Source organism: Andrena cerasifolii, chromosome 7 (genome assembly GCF_050908995.1).
Source record: "Andrena cerasifolii isolate SP2316 chromosome 7, iyAndCera1_principal, whole genome shotgun sequence".
Classification (NCBI taxonomy): Eukaryota; Metazoa; Arthropoda; class Insecta; order Hymenoptera; family Andrenidae; genus Andrena; species Andrena cerasifolii.
Window position 1 is genome coordinate 15882216 of NC_135124.1, and position 18726 is coordinate 15900941.

Below are 18726 nucleotides of genomic sequence, written 5' to 3' on the forward strand. Positions count from 1 at the left end.
TAACTTTTTTTTAGTTATGAGTCGGCTGTGGCCGAAGCCGATCGTCTGCTGTACATATAAATCAACCTTTAAAGTAGACGCCATCTTTATTCTTGGTCTATTTATATTGGTTTATGTTTACAATGATGACTGTGGAATTTAATTTCTCGTATTGTTTGTTTAAATTATCAAATATGCGCTATGGACGATCAAATAACGTCAAGTAGTGATGACGTCGATCTCCTCTCACAATCGTACAACTACGGAGTTGAAAGGTAAATGTTGATGTATATAGGTTAATGTTAAGATATCATGACAAATTCGTGCGTTGGTTATTAATTAAATTGACTGTGTGTCCCCATCTCTTTCAGAATAGTAGGATTCAAACATAATGCAGAATATAAAGTTTCTACGGAGGTTTTAAAGGAGAGACAACGGTTCTGGGACAACCTGTGTAATAGCTACTCAAAACCGGTACGAGCAATTCCATTTCTCTAAACACGGATGCACTTGCTTTAAAGTATTCTTTGTTTCAATAATGATCGTTATATGTTTCAGTTTCTGAGCGATATTGAATATAACATCACCACGTTACGACGTTGTAAATCATTAAATTTCATCCAGTACTGGATAAATACTGGTAATCTACCGTACAAAGCAATGATGGAGGATGCCACGAATCCTGAAGGTGATATGTCATTCAGGGAAGGGCAGTCTTCGTATTCATCGCTTCTCGACAATGTAAAAGAGAAGCCGAATGGCAACCATGAAAGATTGATTTCGGACGAAAACTCCTTGAGTTCCTCCATCGATACTGCCGCGTACATTCTGTCGAATACGAATACGACTAATAAAATCGAGACGATGGCTATTGTGGAAGGAGCTAAACATGGCGTTTCGCCAAATCAGAAAAATCATGGAAATGTTGGAACTGTACAGTTTGAGACCACTGTGTTAGATAATAACGGCAATGCCTGTCAGGCATCCTTACCGACAACCTCTTCAAATCCAACAGAGAGCTTAACGCAGCAAGCAACTAATAACTTACACAAAAGTATAATAAAAACGTCAACAGATCCAGTTAACAGAGATAATGCATGGAATTGTACCTCGGAACATAGCGGAGAACTGTTTAACGCAGAGTATTGCACACCTGCATTTAATGCTAGCAGATACAGCAATCCTGATATCAGACGAATGTATTGTGGGAAATTGTTGCTAGATGAGAGCTCCACGTTGGAAGACAATACTACTAAATCAAGTAGTCGCAAAAAATTGTACACCGGCAGAGACTCACCAGTTGACCTTGCGAATATGACGAGTAGTAAGAAGATTATGTCGACCAATTCGACGAAGAACTTACACCCCGCACTGCATCCCACATGTAAGACATCAAAGAAATACTTGCTTTACAGGAAAAGACAGATAAGCCGCTTCTCCATCTTCAATAAGAGCATGCTGAATAGTAGCATACTGAGTATTTCAAACTACAGGAAACGCAAAAGAAGAAAAATTGCTCAAAGTCATGTGAGCGAAAATTCGTCTATAATGGATGCCTCGAAGAAGCGCCGTAACAAGGTCGACGATAAAACGGTAAATAATCCGTCGACGACGCAGAGATTCACAGAATCGGCGTTGTCGGAAGAATTATTAACTACGAAAAGTAAACTCGACAATTCAGTAGCTCAAGTTGAGAAGCTCGTTAACCAGTTGTCTGAGAAATCTAATCACGCATCGAGAACATATTTGAATCCAAGCATTTATTTGATTCCGGTAACAGAGCGCGATATCCAGAAATATAGAAGTTCGAAGAAAACGACGGCGAGTCTAAGAGGCTTGTGTCCAGTAGTTCGTTTAATCCAACTATCAGAGTCTGATATTGAGGAATACAGAAAGGCAAATAGGGAGGCGACAAGACCCGGTAGTTTAAGTCCAATAGTTCATTTAAAGCAACCATCGGAATTCAATAATCCGGAGCGCAGAAAATCACAGGACGCGTTTTGGAATGCCAGGTTCAGACATCCAGTGGTTCGTTTAAAAAAGCTGTCCGAGCTAGATATAAAAAAGTATAAAGCTGAACTCGTTCGCTCGGAACATAGCGGCACCGCTTATGTTCCTCAGAATTCATCGAAATGCTCAAATATTTCAAAGCCTCGTAGCAAAGCTGCACATTTGATTGGCGACGAATCAATGCTTTTAATGGACGAATGCCAAAACTCTGCATCGCAGGATCGTTCTTCCCGGCATACTATATCGATTGCAGGTCGTCAACCCTCGTCTCCGGTCATAGGAGCTTCTGAAAATTGTAGTTTAGTAAGAAAAGATACGTCGGATAAGTACGCAGGATCAAATAAGAACGACATGTATGAAACCTTAGAAACGGCGCAAAAGGGATTCTGTATAAATTCGAAAGTAGATTCGTCCAGCAATAGTTCTTGCACGGTGGAAAAGCGATTACTACAGAAGAATCTCAAAACTAACGTGAGCTGTTTAAAAGCGAGTAACAGTGTGCTTCCAGAGGAAGGTCCGAGGCAGAATCACGAGGCGATATCGTGCTCTGATGAATCAGAAATATTTAATAAAGATTGCCGTAGTAACGGCGCGTATGCGAGCAGAAGCGCGCAGACAAACCGTAAATCGTATAACTTGCTACTATCCGATGAAGACGATGAGTTTGTGAACCTTATATACAACTCCGAGCAAAAGAGGAACGCTAAAATCAGATCACCTTATAATTCGCCTCGAAAGAACTCTGACGATCCTGTGGAGATACGGAACGAAGGAAAATGTACAACGAAATCTGTGAAAGCCAAGTTGCCTCCTGAATCGATTGGACAAAACGGCAAGTTCGCGAAACAGACGGGCTATATCTATAGAAAAAGAAGATCTAAAAATCTTTTGTATTTAAGCGAAGAAGAGAATATAAATCACGCGAATCCTGTGAGCATAACGAGATCTAATTTAACGACGAGGATAGCTTCCGGTTACAAGTCAAACGATTCTCAAATTGTATTAAGAGACAGAAGGAAGCTGTTAACCAGAATAAATATTAAAGGAGACAAGAGCCGTTTACGTACGTTACGTTTCCAGACAAAAGTCTTTGATTCAGACTCCGAGTCGTCGTATTTCTCATGATTCCTTGCTTTGTAATGATTGATGGTTTAATGAAAAGTACTATTACTATTGCCACAACGTTAGAAGGAGCGATCAAGAAAAACATTTATAACGGCTTAAGTCTAAAATAGTGACCGTGCTGGACATTTGTATCGCACATGATATTTACAAAGTTTAATTAATATCTGAGAGATGAAAATCGGTATGTTGGTTTAAGTTTAACGAAATTTTAGGAAAAATGTTGAAATTTAAAGCAAAAACAGCAATGACTGTTTCAATACCGATTTATAACGTGTAAATAGATTATGAGCCTTATACTTTCTGTAAAAACTTAACCGAATTTCGCTTACAATTAGTCAATTCGGAATAAGCATGTATACTATGGATTAGTCGAAAGTTTAGGCTGCATTGAACTAATTTAGAAATATATATTGTAAATTGTACTTTTTTTAAACTGTAGATTAAGATTTTCGAAAGCAGTAACGTACAGTCAATGTAATCCATGCTAACGATTTAATAGTATTTATTTAGTGCCCGAAATTTTTTACTGAATTTCGGTCTTTACTCAACGATTCATATACTTCTCAAGATTCCTTTATTCAACGACTCATAGAGAATTATTCCTCAAGATTACTTTACTTTTATGTTATTTCCATTTGTAGATTATCTTTGTTTAATAATAAAATGTCTTTTGTTCTACGCTAAGAAATTTTGTGTTACATCACTTCCGCGAATACAATTATTATTTTACCTTCTCTTCACTTTCGAAACACGAAAGATCGATGTGTCGTACCGTTTAGAGCAACAAAATCGACTATTAAGTTTACCGATCATGTTTATATACGCATTTTATGGTAACTGATATTGTAAAACGTTAATCGAAGCAGTTAGCGGAATTATATTTTTAAGGAGGTAGACTACTGTGACGGCCCGCAAAAGTAGCTAATTTTCCGATGCAAATTTTAGAGAAACTAATCAGCCGATTAAATTGCGATTTAGCACTTGATTTTGGCACATTGTAAAGCATTAAAAACCATTATAAAAATTAAGAAAATATATATTTATTTAGTGCCCGAAATCACTAAATAAATATAAAATATATATATATTTAGATGGCTCCGAAAACTGATGGTCTTTCTTAAACGGTGTACCTCCTAACTCAAATTTGGATTATATAAAACAGAACAACCAAATTTGTCTATTATGTATAATGTTATTCCTAAGCATTAACGGGCCCGTTTTTTAAATTTTGAAACTTCGCTGAATAACAGCGTGCTGAAAAAAAGCACGCAGACATTCGAGTAGGTATGAGTTCAGCTCTGTATCTCCAAAACTAAGCTGTATTTATATTTCAAACCTTTTGCGTGTTATTCTAGAGATTTCAAACTAATATTTAAGCGAAAAGAATATTACTATTTTTCGAACGTTTTACAGTAGTCTAACCCCTTAAGAGAGAGAGAGAGAGAGAGAGAGAGAGAGAGAGAGAGAGAAAGCGAGAGAACAAGGGGTACAATAAAATTGTAACTTCGAGTTTCCAGTGGGGTTATAATTGATCCGATTATACGCCGTAATAATTCAGTTGTACCATTGTTTTAAAAATAAAGAATAGCGTACTAAACATAGTATACCTACTAAATCTTTACTGGAAGACACTTGACCTCCAGCTCTTCACACGCCTATTCCACTGGCACAGTATCCAAAACCTGGTTAATAATGATTGCGGTGCTTGTGTCGGTCATGGTGGGCGAGCTACGGGACCAACTACCCTCAACTTAGTTGGAGAAATTCTACCTCTGCCGTGTAAACGACTCACCCCAGCTTTATTAACAAGTGACTACTCACACTTTGAACTTTCCTATCCCATTTTCGCATTCTCCATAGTATCTGTAACTATCGAACGGCCACGCCGAGCACGTGCCGCCTCGATAGAGTTAAATGAAATGATTGAGACACGTAGCCTTCGAGGGTGAACGTGTCCCATGTTACGCGATCGAAGCCAGCGTTTTTAATGTGCACGATAGGGTCGACGTCCAGGTGGCAACCACCAAAGAACGATGGCCATATTCCTGTTTGCGATAACACTTTCTGTAGCCATCGTACGAACGTCCCTTCGCTTTCCGGCACGTGTTCTATGAATAAGTATCGGCCGCCCTGAAACAAACCGCGGAACGAAAAAAGATTTTATTCCATTAAGATGACGGTTTGAGTATTATAATGAGATATTTGCTGCATTCTTAATTTTATCAGACATATCAATCGTTTTACCGGCGACAGTACTCTGCGAATCTCTTTAAGGGTGGATTCTATCGATGTCACCGAGCACAATGATCTCGTGGTGACAACCACGTCCACGTATCCAGCGGGCACGTCGTCCATGTGGCCACCGTCGCCGATGATCAGATGCTCGATGATAATGTGAGAGAATTGCCAAGAGCGATTCCCTTTTATCAAGTATTCGGCTAGCCTGAGATTTCGATCGACGCCGATTAGGTGAGTGCTGTCGGGGTAAAATTGTATATTCTCGCCTGTAACGTTCAAAATATGTATATAATCCACGGGGGGCGTTTTAGTCGAATCGAGAAGAAGCTTCTGCGATATGTTAGCTTGTTCGAATCTCAATAGAATGGACTATGTTTCCTTTTCTAAGATACCGCGAGCGGGGGTGACTTTGTAACTTCTGGGGTTAATTTTTACTTCCTTAGTTCCCTGTGTTATTCACACGGTAAAACATACCTAGTGCCACAAAGTCACCCCCTCGATGCAGGGTGATTTCGCGACAACTTCAAATTTTATTTTGTAACTGTAAAAGAATTTTTATTCTCAGATGGTTTTTCACTGTTTATGTTTTAGATTAATAAATATATAAATAACGAACTAAAAGAAGTAATCGGTGTATTTTTTCGGGATTAAAATCTATAGTTTTCGCGTGATATTTGGAAAACATGAAAAAGTGTCGCAAAGTTTCCTGCACTTGCGGTAGGAATTTTTGATTTTCCCAAAGTCACCCCCGCTTGAGTAGTTACTCGGTATTCGAATGAACAGATAGATCCAGAAACAATCATTTAGGTATACGAAGACCATGAATCTCGTCTACTATATTTTATCAGGTCGTTCCACAACTAACGTCGCTTCTTATCTCGCTTATGAGATGAGAAACACAGAATCTTTCTGCGTCCTTATTTTCTCCAACGTTACAATAAGAAGCAACATTATTCATGGCATATTCGCGCGATGCACACCCGTTTTAACGCCGATCTCGAGCAGACGGATGCAGCCCATCGATCTTAGCACGCAGTCATTGGAAACAACGTTCTGCAGCAGCTCGAACAAGTATTTCTTGTAAGGCAACGCTAGTTCCGCGCATTCCACTTCGAATCCCGTCAAATACCCCCTGTACACACTCTTCTGCAGGTCCGACCACTTGCGGTATATCCAGAACGCCGTCAGGATGAGAACAATGGACAGCAGGCCGTAATTAGTGATCAGGTCGCGTATCCACAAGTCGCTATTGCTCATCTTTCTGTGCTCCAAAAGCTGTGTACCCGAAGTGACTGATCGCCTGTTCCCAGATCACACTTCTGACAGAACTTCCCATTAAGCCTGTCCCCGCAAACCACGTAGAAACTAGAGTCTTAAGTCCCGCTTTTTAATTACCAAATTAGGTATTCATACTCTTCACGCGAACAATCCCCGGACCGCAGTTTCGATGTTCAGCTCGGACACGACCGCCGCTCGCCAAAGCGGCGCAAATAACGCGAGCTTAATCACTCGCGATAAGATAATAAGCGCTTCAGCTATATTTTCTGAATACATAATGCCCCTCTGGAAATGAATGCTCTTTAAAACAACATTATCACAAGTGTACCGCAATTTACGGAGATTCAAGCATCTAACCACTTGACGCGAGGGGGTAGGAGGGGCTACGTGACCATCTCCGAAGCTCAACGGACTCTGAAACTCGACATCGATCGAATTTCGAATCCCTAATTGCTCGAATATAAGAAACATTTAAATTACAAGAAACTCAGTAACGGCGGATGTAAAAGACAAATGAGGAGCAAATTACATAAGGGTAATTTAGGCGATTTCGTACCTACCCCCGTCCCTCCCCCGGTATAAGAATTCGTAAGATTTTATTTTCCAACCCCCTCTCCTATTACGTAATATTTCTTACATTGCATTTTTTCAGTTATTAAAATTCTGTTAAAGGTTCATATAATTCATTTAAGGGGCTATGGTCAGTCATGGGAAACCACAAAAAATTTAATTAATATAGTAAATTATCTAAGTAGTCCTTCAATGAAGAATTTCTGTTTCTGTTGCTTATTCTTTTTTTAATTAACGAAAATTAAGTGGGATTGTGGCCGAAAATCGACTTTTCGCGTTTGAACATTTGCCATTTTGTCGTAAATCAATATTTAAAAAACCTTCGTTCAAGGACTGGATAATTTAATATATTAACTAAATTTTTTGGAATTTTCGATTATAGATAATCCACTTCTAAGTAATCATGGTCACCGCAAACCATTCGAACAGGACATCTAGGAGATTCTAAATAACTACGTTATTAATAAATATATTTTCACGTAAAAATTCAGAGATACAGCTAAATGTACTATCTTTCAAATAAAAAAAAGTTTTTTGAATAAAGTTTTATAGTTTCTGAGAAAAAAATCCCAAAAATCACACCTTTTTCGGCCTCCTGACTGACCGTAACCCCTTAACTCTTTTTACCTTTTTTTGACGACACGTCCAAGAAGAAGATTGAAAAGATCGGAACAGTACAGGGAGCGTTTCGCCGGGAAGGGAGCAGGATTCGGTCGGTAGGAGTATCGGCGAAACAAAGGTCTCACGTTTTCGAAATGCGAGAAAGAGCGCGGATGTTAACAAAACGAGGAGGGGCGGAGGCCAGCCAGCGGGCAGAGAGAAAAAGCGCTCGAGACGAACATATCGGGCGCAAAGGGGGAGCGCGATTCTTTGTCGCTCGAGTTTTTAAGAGTGACCACAAACAAAAACGGGGCCCGATCAATTTGGTCTCTCGAGCGAGTGCGCGCATTCGGCTGGGCTCTTGGCCGCGCCCGTACCACGGCACCGCCGCCACCACACCACCGTCGGCCCCGCGTTTCACATGCACGAGACTCGAAATTCGCCCCGATTCAGAAGCATCCCGGCCGGCCCCGGAGAGGCGTTTTGTTGTTAGCATCGGGGAGGAGAGGAGGCCGACCGTTTTCGTAATGGCTCGTTGATTCGAGAGAATCGTCGTTAAAAAATCATGCTAGACGCCTTCCCTACGAGCCAGTCCCCGGCGACTTTTACCCTTTGTGCGCCACGGCGCGTATCGCCGGGGCCGTTCACGAGCAGGCGCGCTCTGTTTCTGGTTTGTTTCGCCCTGGGTGAATCGTGGGAGACGGGAGCGCTCCGATCGGCGTCTATTTTCCGCTCCAACAGGTACTCGCTGCGAGGCTGCTTTTACTCCGCTACGCTTCGAGGAAAAGCTTTTGCAATTTCATCGGGTTGATTGTTTAGTTGCAATTCTGGGAGTCAGGTACGCTTCGTCGATGTGTGCTTAATAGAGTACCTAAGTCTGTTTACATTAAATGTTAAAAGGCACGGTGGCGTATATTTTCCAGGTTCGATCGTGAAATTTCCCCGCGTCCCACCCTCGCCGGTCCTCGAATCCCGTTTTCTGTCTTTTCGTTCAAGGATGCCCGAGGGCGCGTCAGCAAATTTAAGTTGGACACGTACAACCGCGCGAACAACTCCTCGAGCACCCCGACGGCTTATTGGCGAGCACGGAGCGAGCCGCCCACCTATCTGTTTGATCGTTCGAGAGTGAAAAAACATTTAAATGCTGCCGCTGCTACTTTATCACGCACGCACTTTTCATTTCACTTAAACCCAAGGGTGTTATGGATTTCTTCTTCGAAATGAAAAACAGATGAAATAGGGTAGATGTACCGTTTCTGGTCATTGCATTGTTTTAGGCTATGTGGATAATTATTTTATTTTTAAATTGCTTGCAGATCATTATTATGTGGAGAATTTCACATCATATATATTTTGTTTAGTATACCGCCAGAAATATAAGGCTACATTTATTGCTTAGACGGAATAATATTATATTTTTTAAGAAGTGGCTGAAACTGGTACGATACCTTAAAGCGGCCACAAATGGTGCATCTACCCTAATACTTTTGGGACCGGAGGGTTGAATTAGGATGAAAATTAGAAAAGCATTTTGTTTCGCTGTTTGGCGGAATTTTATTTGCATTTTAATGCAATACTGCTTAGGGTAAAGATATCTTTTTTTCAAGTATTTTTATACCTCGATACAGCGAACCGCCTCTAATATAGTCGACGCAAGGGGGGTGATTCGACTTCAGCGAAACACGACGCCGTGAGGCATACAAGACGTACTCGAGAAGAAGCTCTTTTTTTCAAGTGTCGCCGCGGCAGCGAAGTCGACGGCATTGTCTCCATTGTTGGCGAATCGTAATCAATATTTTCACAATATGGCGCCATTGTCCTTAGCACGAGCGAGGCGCAAGGGTTCTTCGCGTACGCTTTCGCGGAGCTTTCCACCATCGACACCAGCGCGGATCATTGTTTTAGATGCGTGGCAAAGCAACGCTGGTAAAAATATAAAATATCGCGTCACCACTGTTCTCAAATATTTCGGTTGCTCAGGGCCCGATCTAGGGGGGAGCGTGCAGGGCAATTGCGCGGGACGGTAGAATCGGTAGAAAGAGAAAATTAAAATCACTAGAGACCAATAAAGAAGTAAAACTTTTTGAAAAAAATTTAAAACAGTAGGTAATACATGTTTGAATTCAGTATTAAACTTTATAATCTTAGTATATAAAGCAGAAAGTATTTGTGTGTTTGTCTGTCGCCTAAAAACTTTCGAACGGTAAACTCTGGGGTCACGAAATGTGTCCCAGCTTATTATGCCTAGCTAATCCAGGTGAATCTGAATATTTTCACAAAAAATGAATAAATAAAAAATCTTTTTTTATAAAATCAGAATCTAAATTTCGGGCGAAGCCGAGTTAAAGCGTGGCAAAAATCATTTTTGTCTCTATTTCTGACTCTACTATACACCTCCGTTCTCCCAATACTCAATGGAATGCCATTGGTGTGTGTGAAATAAATTTACAAGTTGAAAAAAAATTACAAAAACGTCCAACTTTCAATGGAGGGCTAAAAAATGCCCGATACATGACACTTGCGATAAATCAAGCTGTATTCCCACCCCTAAAATAGAAGAATACCATTTTCACCTTTACAGGTTCTATAGGGGAAGTCTTTTTAACCGCGCCACGCTTTAATTCGGCGAACGGTAAACATTTACAGGAGACAATGGGGAAATGATCCACGAAGTGTCAGCCTCGAGGGTGGAAAACGGTCGCTGACTTTACGGCCGGAGGAATTGTCGCTTCAAGGTACCCCGGTATCCTTTAACGTCCAAATATCGCAACTATATTTCACCGGTGGAGGTGTCGCGTGGTACTTGCAGTGTCACCCGGTATCCGGTCGTAAACTAATAAATGCATTAACTAGCGACGACAATGCGCCCGTAATCAAACAAGTCGTAAACGATCACAATGCATGAAGGAGACTCGGAATCGGAGTAAAAGAATGGGCCCCGTGAAAGTGGCGGGGCCCCGTGCTCCTGATTTACGACGACCGCCTATTCCCCGAGGTTACGGCAACACGCTGACACGAGGACACGCTTTTCTCTTGGCTGGCTTTTTCCCTCCAACAGCAACTCGCCTCATCGTTACCGACGGCGACGTCTCTATTCTGAGGATGACGCTGGAATGGCACTCAAGTATTCCTATTCCTTTCTAACGTACCCCGCATTATATTAAGGGGTTACCCGGCAGGTCGGAAAATAGGGTTATTCTTATGATTCTTTTTTATCAGACAAAGAAACTTTATATTTAATCCTCACCTGTTGTTTTTCGATATTTTTTTATTCAAATTGATGAGTTAACATTTACATCGTAGATTTTTCACAACTTTCGCATAAAATAAAACGATATGCGGGACATACTGCTTGTTTACAAAAATCGCAAATAATAGACATACCCCCTTTTGGATATGAATTAAGCTGTATTCTTTTAGAAAATAAATTTCATATTTTAAGAAACGATGCCATAGCAAACCCTCCTCCCAAGGCCTCGTTCGGTTTGTCGAATTAACCAACGTCTTTATTAAAAGTAAAAATATATTAAATCCCCTATATGTTCTTTTTAATCAAAGTATTTTCCTGGGCTGTCTTTGATCTTTTGCCACATTTCTGTAAGCACCTACACCTAATGGTGAGTGAACGAACTTTTGACTCAAGCAGGCTGGAACGATTAGGAATTCAGATTAAACGGAGCCGGAACATCTCCAGAAGCAAAGCTCGGTCCAGAAGAAAGACGATTCAAATCTTACATTCTTTAGATCGAAACTTGGAATTAAAGGGGCATCGGTTTGAGCAGAGTCTCGAACTGCAGAATAAAGCTCCCAGAGTTTAACCACTAGCCTCTACAACAAGATAGCACACCACCCTCTTCATTACCTCCCTGTAGCTGATCCCCGAAAACATTGGCCGCGTGTTATGAAGCGCCCTGTACAGGCTCGACGACGGATCGAAGCTTTTCAGCGGCGGGATTCCATTTTGATGTGGCGGAGGTGTCGGTGGGTCGGCCCAGGACCGGAAGCGAGGCCGTATCCGTCGCGGCGGCGCAAAGATTTCGCGCATTAACAGTATCGTGGGCGAAGAAGGGACAAAAATAGGGGGTGTCCCCGACGCCGTGTGCTTTCACGGGCCCCCGGAGCATGGCCGGCCCGGCCATTTATTATTTCCCGCCACGCACCGACGTCCCAACAATACCGTCCATTGACAATTTCTCCTTCACACACGACGCCGCGCACCGCGACGCCCCGCCCACGATCGAACTACAGAGAGAGCCGACACAGAGGGCCCTCCACCCGCGCACCCTCAGAGTCCGCCGCAGCTCCCAGTCGCCGACACCGATCTCTTTCCGGGAAAGAGAGAAAAACGGGGAAAGATTTCCCGCGTCAGGGGGCTCCTCCCACCCCCTTGGAATAGCGTCTTGGTCCTACGCGGGCTCGACAAATATTTTCTCTACCGAATTTCCCTCTGTTGGGAAACAGAGCGCCTCTTTTCGCGTTCCGCTGCCGCTACCCCTCGAGCGTTGGGCGAACGCGTGCAAGAGGGTTGCGGGACGTTTAACGCTCTCGCCACTGGTAATTCTAGCGCGTGCCTGATACTCGGCGTAGAGGTTAAAGCTTCTTAAGAATGCTTCGTACGATTACGGTACCGGGAACTCACCCCCAAAGATGCACCCACTGAGGGCAACCACGGACTAACCCTAGTACTCCGTATTTAAACGGAGCTGTAGGCGATCTAAAAAATTGGCTTTCAACAGCATTTTGGTTTGCTGGCGTTGTTGCCAGTGCAGACATCATTTTTAGCTTCTGATACCATTTGAAGTGCTTCCTAATGGAGACGTAATTAATTTTCAAATCAACTTTAATAAGTATCGCATACAGGTGACTGTCAATTGACTGTCAATCACCATTGGCAACTGCCACAACTCGAACAATGAAATTTTTACCTACATCTACTCTGCTACATCCTATTGGGATATTTTTATTCTCAAAGACTCACATATCAGCTCCGTCAATGGTGTTCTTGCTACTCTCTTATTATGTGCGTCGGGATCTAAGGAAACTTCCAGTAGAGTACCTACCTACTACTTACATCCATAGCAATTGTAGTCTCTGAAAACGGTCGGTCGCATTCGCCACGGCCCAGGAGCTGCGTCGACAATCGGCAAGAGCATCGAGGCCGGAGATCCCGGAGAGCAGAAAGTCTCGCAATGATCGGATATTAGTGTTTTACGACATCGCATTATCCGCGCCGTCACGGGCGTCACTCAGAGCCGGTTCCCGTTGTCGCAGCAGCTTGGACACGCGATGTCTTTCTCTGTCGGGCGACGGGGTGGAGGCATGCGACTTCATGGGAGGGGGGGGGAAAAAAAAGATGTGACTTTTGTCGTTTTGCGAAGATGACTATTGATCCGGTCACCCATTGTTCACGGGGCCATCCGGAAAGGATCGGGCAGGAAACTCCGCTCGCTTCCCCACGCGGCGGTCCTCTTCTCCTCCTTTTCCTTGCCCGAGCCTCCACGGGATCCGGGGACGTTTAACCGTGACGCAATGAACATCAGTAATTTAAAACCCTGAACACCTCGACCACCCGCGGCGCTTCTCTCAGACTTTTGCGAACAACGCGCTCCTTCGGTACCTATGCTGACGCCCCAGCACTGTTCCCCATCGTTGCCATTTCCTCAATTTTCCACGCGTCGACCTATCGCGTCTAGATGGGCTACCGAATCCACGGTTTAATAGTCGATCGCTTTCGAACGCGCGATATTCCACCATCCCCCGCGACGTCCACAGAATATCAGAGGCCAATCGCGAGCACTCCGCTTTAAGGGGGTATATCCGTTTGAACGCTCGGAAAATGTGTACATTTTGTGGATTTTTTTACAAGTCAACGCCTAGATGAAGATTTTCCATTTTTGTATCATGTTTACATAGTATTATAAACTTCTTAAGAAAAAAGTTTCAGTTAAAAAACTATTGTTATTCGGAAGTTATGGATATATATTCGAAACTCTCTCGATTTTAGACGGATACACGGTGGCCCTGAAAAAAGCTGTATGTCGTGTCTGAAATCAAGAACAGTAAAAATTGTTTGTAAAATATGTTAATAGCTATCAACCTACGGGGTTGATTTTGAAAGTTTTGAAAAATAAAGAAATGGTACGAGATCAAAGATAAAGTTAGATTTTTCTAAGAGAAAACTCCACGTTTTTTTCTTTATAAATAATAAACGGGGAATCGGAATAAAAAAGCCGCCGCAGGTCGATGTGGAATCTTATTTCGATTCTGCATGCAAAATTGGAAGTGAATTGGTTGAACGTAGCGCGAGTTTTTAGGGCAACCGTATTGCGCCGCCCCGTGCTACCTGGGTTGCTCCACTTAAATGCCTACAGCTTCGTCAATCTTCCGAATTTTTACATCGAACTTGCTTTATAATATTTCTAAAACATCAATCTATGAAAATATGTAAAAAAAATAAAATCCAATTTATGACATTTTCAAACGGTAAAACCCCTTAAGGCGAGGAATCGAGCCTCCCGCGCTTGCGTGCCTCTCCACCGAGGAATAAATAATAAGTCGAAGTTGAAAGGGCGCCTATTTTTCATCCTGTTCTCCACGGCGAATTTTCCTTATACCTGAGAGGCAGCGGAACAGCGACTTTACCGCCATCGTCGCCGCGGATCCCGGCTCTGCATCGCACACCATTGCTCCCCGCCGCCATCCCCGTCGTTACTTTTGCCAGGAGCATCTGGATCCAGGATAAAGGGCCTTCACCACCGCAAACAAAGGCTCTCACAAATCGACAGCCCCGCCCACGAGAAGAAAGAGGCTGGGGGCCAAAACGCCGACAATACTCCTGGCATGTTTTTCAATATTTAGTCATCATGACTTTTCGTCGGCCCTTTCGCCCGAAATCTCCGCGTCGAATTGGAAACTAGATAATTCAATTAGAGAACAGCTGCCGACGGCGTAGCTTGTACGCGCAGGTAGAGGCCATCGCTGGGATTACGGAGGACACCGGGAGAGGGAGAGATAGAGAAGGAGAAAGAAAAAAAGGGGAGAAAAAGGACAACGGTGGGCCACCCTCCTTGGCATTTCAGCGGAACCCTTGGATATGTTTATTTGCGCTCCGACGCTTCGTCGCTTTCGCTGCTCCTCGGAATAGAGAATTATTTGATTCGTTGTAGGTACACGCTCGAGTATGGCAAGAAGGTACCATTCTTGGAGTGACGGATACCGCGCGCGTCATGAATGAAAAGTTGTACGAAGGTGCTCAGAAATTGAGTCAGGCTCGACGTTGGAGCAGTAACATCCTGATGGACACAGGACCCGAGAGGAGCTGTACCAGGAGAATGGATTCCGACGTTCTAAGGGAGCGATTATGCACGCAATAAATAGATTATCGTCGACGGTGGCTCCCGCGGCGAGTGACGAATTCCCTTGAACAGCCGTCGAAAATTCGCCCAGGGCTACCCCTGATGGCGAGGATCAGCGACGCGCAGAAGGAACTGGAGGAAAGCCAGCGGAAGGTTCCTTCCGAGACTGTCACGGTGAATCTTTGGAAATTAAGCCGCATCTGGTGGCTCTTTTTCTTCCCCGTGTTCGTTTAAGGACATTGTGTCGCGCACAAGTTGGGAGCGGCGTTTCCCTCGACCCTTCCAAGGGACCGGCGCCGCGGCAGGCAACGACGTCGTCGGGAATTAATTTATAGCGCGCGAATCGCGAAGAACGGCGACGAGATCGGCTGGCTGCGAAGCGGAGGAGCTTTTGAAGGAGAAGTAATTCGGATTTATCGAACGCGATGGCGGCTCGACAGAGGTGGAGGGCCCCGCCAGGTGTGAAGCCGACCAGCCCCGGCCTAATGGAGCCACAAATCAATGGCAGGATGGAACATCATTGGACTCGCTGACACAACGTGTTTACCACACAGGAAACCGACCGTCGATGCTTTTCCCTGCCACCACGAAGGGCAGACACTGATCCACCTCTCATCCCCTTACGCTCAATCGGCCGTATTGTCCCGCGGCCGTGTACACCGCGTGCGCGGGACAAAAATCATTTGGCGCTTTCTGTTTGCTCCTTCATGCTAATCGAACGAGACTAAAGCTGACCCCTGCTTTCCCCGGCGTGAATGTCTCTACGCGCCAGCCAGCATACACCGGCCCACGGCACAATGCGCTCGTTGGCGTCGAAACGGCGAAAGGAACGTTCCACCTTTCCATTCACGTGCGAACCTCGCTCGCAAATATCCCCTATTCATGCGCGTGCGTGTGGGTAACGTCGAGGAAAGTTTGACAACACGGAACGGGGTAAAGGAACGCGGAGCGCGGGGAACGAACGGGGGATGTTTAAGACTTCGATCAATCTTTGGGGGAAGATGCGCGTAGAGCGTACGATTTTTTCAAAAGAAAGGAGAACTTTTTCTTAATATAAGGCATTTAGGATTTAATCTTGGGGAGCCGAGTTGAAGGGGTAATAATATTTTCAATGCAAATTCAATCAAATTCATTAGGTGATTATAAAAATGAATTTATAGAAGAAAATCCAGATTTCTTTGGGGGGTGCTAGGTGCCCTCGGATCAGTTATAATAAACTACTTGGGATTGTATAAAAAGAACACTGTTCTCGTGAATTAAGGGGGTACATGGGTATTTCGGGGTCAAAAAATCAAAATTTGTTTTCGATTCTTTATGGTCGCCACCAGTCTTAGAAGTATTTTAAAAAAGGTTTCATTGAAAATTCGAAAAATTGTGAGAGTTACAGCGTAGAAAGTAACTGGAGAAAGGAACCTACGAAACACTTTTCTCCACAATGTGGAACTCGCTCACTAAGATTGCATAAATTTAACAAAATTTAAGACAAAATTTATCACAGAATTACTTCAGTAAAATCTTTCAAACTTAATATTTGTTGTATAACTCCCTGAATTCTTATTAAAATTTTTCGACCGAGTTCCACATTGTAGATTTTCAGTTAAATGACACTCATATTCAGCGATTTTGCTTTTAGATGAGTCGGTCAATCGAAATCGTGTTCACCACATGGAGGCGCGTATTGCGCAAGCACTCACTTTGACGTCTTGTATATTAATTACTTTTTAATATTTGGGAAACATTCTTATTTGAAAATACGCCTTATATCCCTAAGAATTGCCTAAGTTATTACTGGCTCTACAATTTAGCTCACAAGCAACCGTTGATTTTAGCTAATATCCATGTAGGGGAGACCGGGGTAAAGTGAGCCGAAAAAAGTTTGAAGTCGAATAAAATTTTTCCCGTCCAATAAAAATGTGTGGAAATAGATTTATAATATAATATAAACATTACTATTGATAAATGACGAACCTCAATACTTAAAATAATCTTAGAGTACATTAAAATTCAATTTGAAAAGAAAAAGCGAAAGCCACCACTTTACCCCATATATGGGCTACCCCCTTAACATACCACTTTCATACGCTCCAAATCGTGTTCCTCGTTTCTCCCGCCACGCAGTTCCGATCGAAGCTGGAATCAACAAATATTTAGAAAGAGGTGAATCAAAGCCATGGAAAGGATGAAAGGAAACGTGGGTCGAGTATATCCTTTGTGATCTCTGGCCAGGCAAAACTCCTCGACCTCCCTCGTCTCGTGTGTTTCGCTCTGTTGATAGATGTATACTATACATTTAACAGAGGGCCCTTTCTGCTACACCCGCAACCCGTGTCGCGCGGCTTACAACACGGCTTCTAACATTATTACTATTAGCTAGGGCCCCCCTGCGCCCCGCTCACGGTTACGTCTCCATTATTGCCCGTCACACGGAAACTCGTCTTTTAGCTGCCCCGCGAGCGTGCTACGCGGTCTCTTTCCACCTTTGTTGTCTCTGGCCCTCTTTCATCTCTTGACGTGACGGAGAATCGGCTACCCACCGTGTGATTAATGAAGCATTCAGAGGGATCCCGAGGCGGGACGGTCAGCGACGATGCTGTGAATTCTGTTCTGAACCCCGAGCACCGTCTCTGCTTTCATTCCCGTGCGGTAGCCGAGCGCCGATACCGAGATTTCAATGATTCCATCGAACCAATTAGCGTTTCTGTGTATGTATCTGTTTCACTATCCGCTTGAATTAGGCAGTCGGCGCTGGGAGCAAGATAGACGAGGGTCTTTGTTGCGCTTTAATGAATGGCTTTATTGGAGCCACGTTGACAGGACTCGAGGGCTCGATAGTCGAAAAGTTTAAAGCAATTTAAATTGAGAGATTAGCGCGGAAGGCGATTGAGAATCTTCCTCAAATTGAACGTGCGTTTCTCAAGGGAAAGGGACCGAAGCATGGTACTTCGGACATCCCAGTCGAGCAGGTTAACGCAGTCCATAGCGGACGTTGAGGTCCCATTATTATGCAATTCCGCGTCACCTCTCGCCGGTTGGGCCGCTGAGGAATGTCACCGGAGTCAAACGTGCGCGCTGCACACTTGGCCGCGTTTTCACGGACGGTGGAGGACTCGCCGGCAGGTCGCGAGGAGCGCCTTGGATCATGGATGTTCGAGCAGGCCGCAAACAAGCAAACAAAGGGACGCGGCTCAATTGTCACGTAGCAGAGTGGCGGGGCACAATGCGGATGGCGATTGTATCCAACAATACGGGACATCCTACACTGGCGTTTCGTAAATTAGTCGCCCCGGGTCCGATGACGAGTCCTGATGGGGGGACACGTTCGCACGTCATTCCTAGTTACCAGGGACAATGGCTTAAAAATTCTGCCATACAGAAAACCGGGGACAATCTCTCCTGCGGTTTCGTGGGCCTCGTCGCCACCATTCTTCCGCGCAACCGTTTCTCCGCGCTCCTCTTTCACATCGGGAAAAGAATTTCACCCTCCCCTTGTCTGTGCATCATTGTTTAATTAAATTACAGTAATGCTAGGTCCTGATTAATACCTACGTTCGTTTGTTTTGGAAGCTTTCCT

At 43.8% G+C, this 18726-nt stretch overlaps 2 protein-coding genes across 7 annotated transcripts; one reads left to right on the forward strand and one right to left on the reverse strand.

Moving 5' to 3' along the window:
• Positions 1 to 34: 34 nt before the first annotated feature.
• Positions 35 to 3289, forward strand: LOC143371826 (uncharacterized). Of its 2 annotated transcripts, none has more exons than XM_076817470.1 (3): positions 35 to 254; positions 351 to 453; positions 538 to 3289. In XM_076817470.1, the coding sequence occupies exons 1-3, from the start codon at positions 181 to 183 to the stop codon at positions 3112 to 3114; spliced, it is 2754 nt and encodes a 917-aa protein (XP_076673585.1). In that variant the 5' UTR covers positions 35 to 180; the 3' UTR covers positions 3115 to 3289. The 2 variants fall into 2 exon arrangements, with proteins under 2 accessions (XP_076673585.1, XP_076673586.1); XM_076817471.1 differs by having other exon boundaries at positions 244 to 266.
• A 1407-nt stretch (positions 3290 to 4696) lies between these two features.
• Positions 4697 to 6875, reverse strand: LOC143371836 (thiol S-methyltransferase TMT1A-like). 5 transcript variants are annotated; one of them, XM_076817492.1, is made up of 4 exons: positions 6333 to 6875; positions 5359 to 5618; positions 4936 to 5244; positions 4697 to 4842 (listed from the first exon to the last, which is right to left on the reverse strand). In XM_076817492.1, exons 1-3 carry the CDS (start codon positions 6607 to 6609, stop codon positions 4984 to 4986), a joined length of 798 nt encoding a protein of 265 aa, XP_076673607.1. In that variant the 5' UTR covers positions 6610 to 6875; the 3' UTR covers positions 4697 to 4842; positions 4936 to 4983. The 5 variants fall into 5 exon arrangements, with proteins under 5 accessions (XP_076673607.1, XP_076673606.1, XP_076673610.1 ...); XM_076817491.1 differs by having other exon boundaries at positions 4718 to 4854; XM_076817495.1 differs by lacking the exon at positions 4697 to 4842 and having other exon boundaries at positions 4895 to 5244; positions 6333 to 6668; positions 6748 to 6862.
• Positions 6876 to 18726: the final 11851 nt, after the last annotated feature.

Coding starts and splice junctions, on each gene's coding strand:
- LOC143371826 (XM_076817470.1), top strand. CDS start 181: ATGGACGATCAAATAACGTCAAGTAGTGATGACGTCGATCTCCTCTCA. Junction 255..350: donor TACAACTACGGAGTTGAAAG/GTAAATGTTGAT, acceptor CATCTCTTTCAG/AATAGTAGGATTCAAACATA. Junction 454..537: donor GTAATAGCTACTCAAAACCG/GTACGAGCAATT, acceptor TATATGTTTCAG/TTTCTGAGCGATATTGAATA.
- LOC143371836 (XM_076817492.1), bottom strand. CDS start 6,609: ATGAGCAATAGCGACTTGTGGATACGCGACCTGATCACTAATTACGGC. Junction 5,619..6,332: donor CGAGATCGGCGTTAAAACGG/GTGTGCATCGCG, acceptor TGAACGTTACAG/GCGAGAATATACAATTTTAC. Junction 5,245..5,358: donor TTCGCAGAGTACTGTCGCCG/GTAAAACGATTG, acceptor GGTTTGTTTCAG/GGCGGCCGATACTTATTCAT.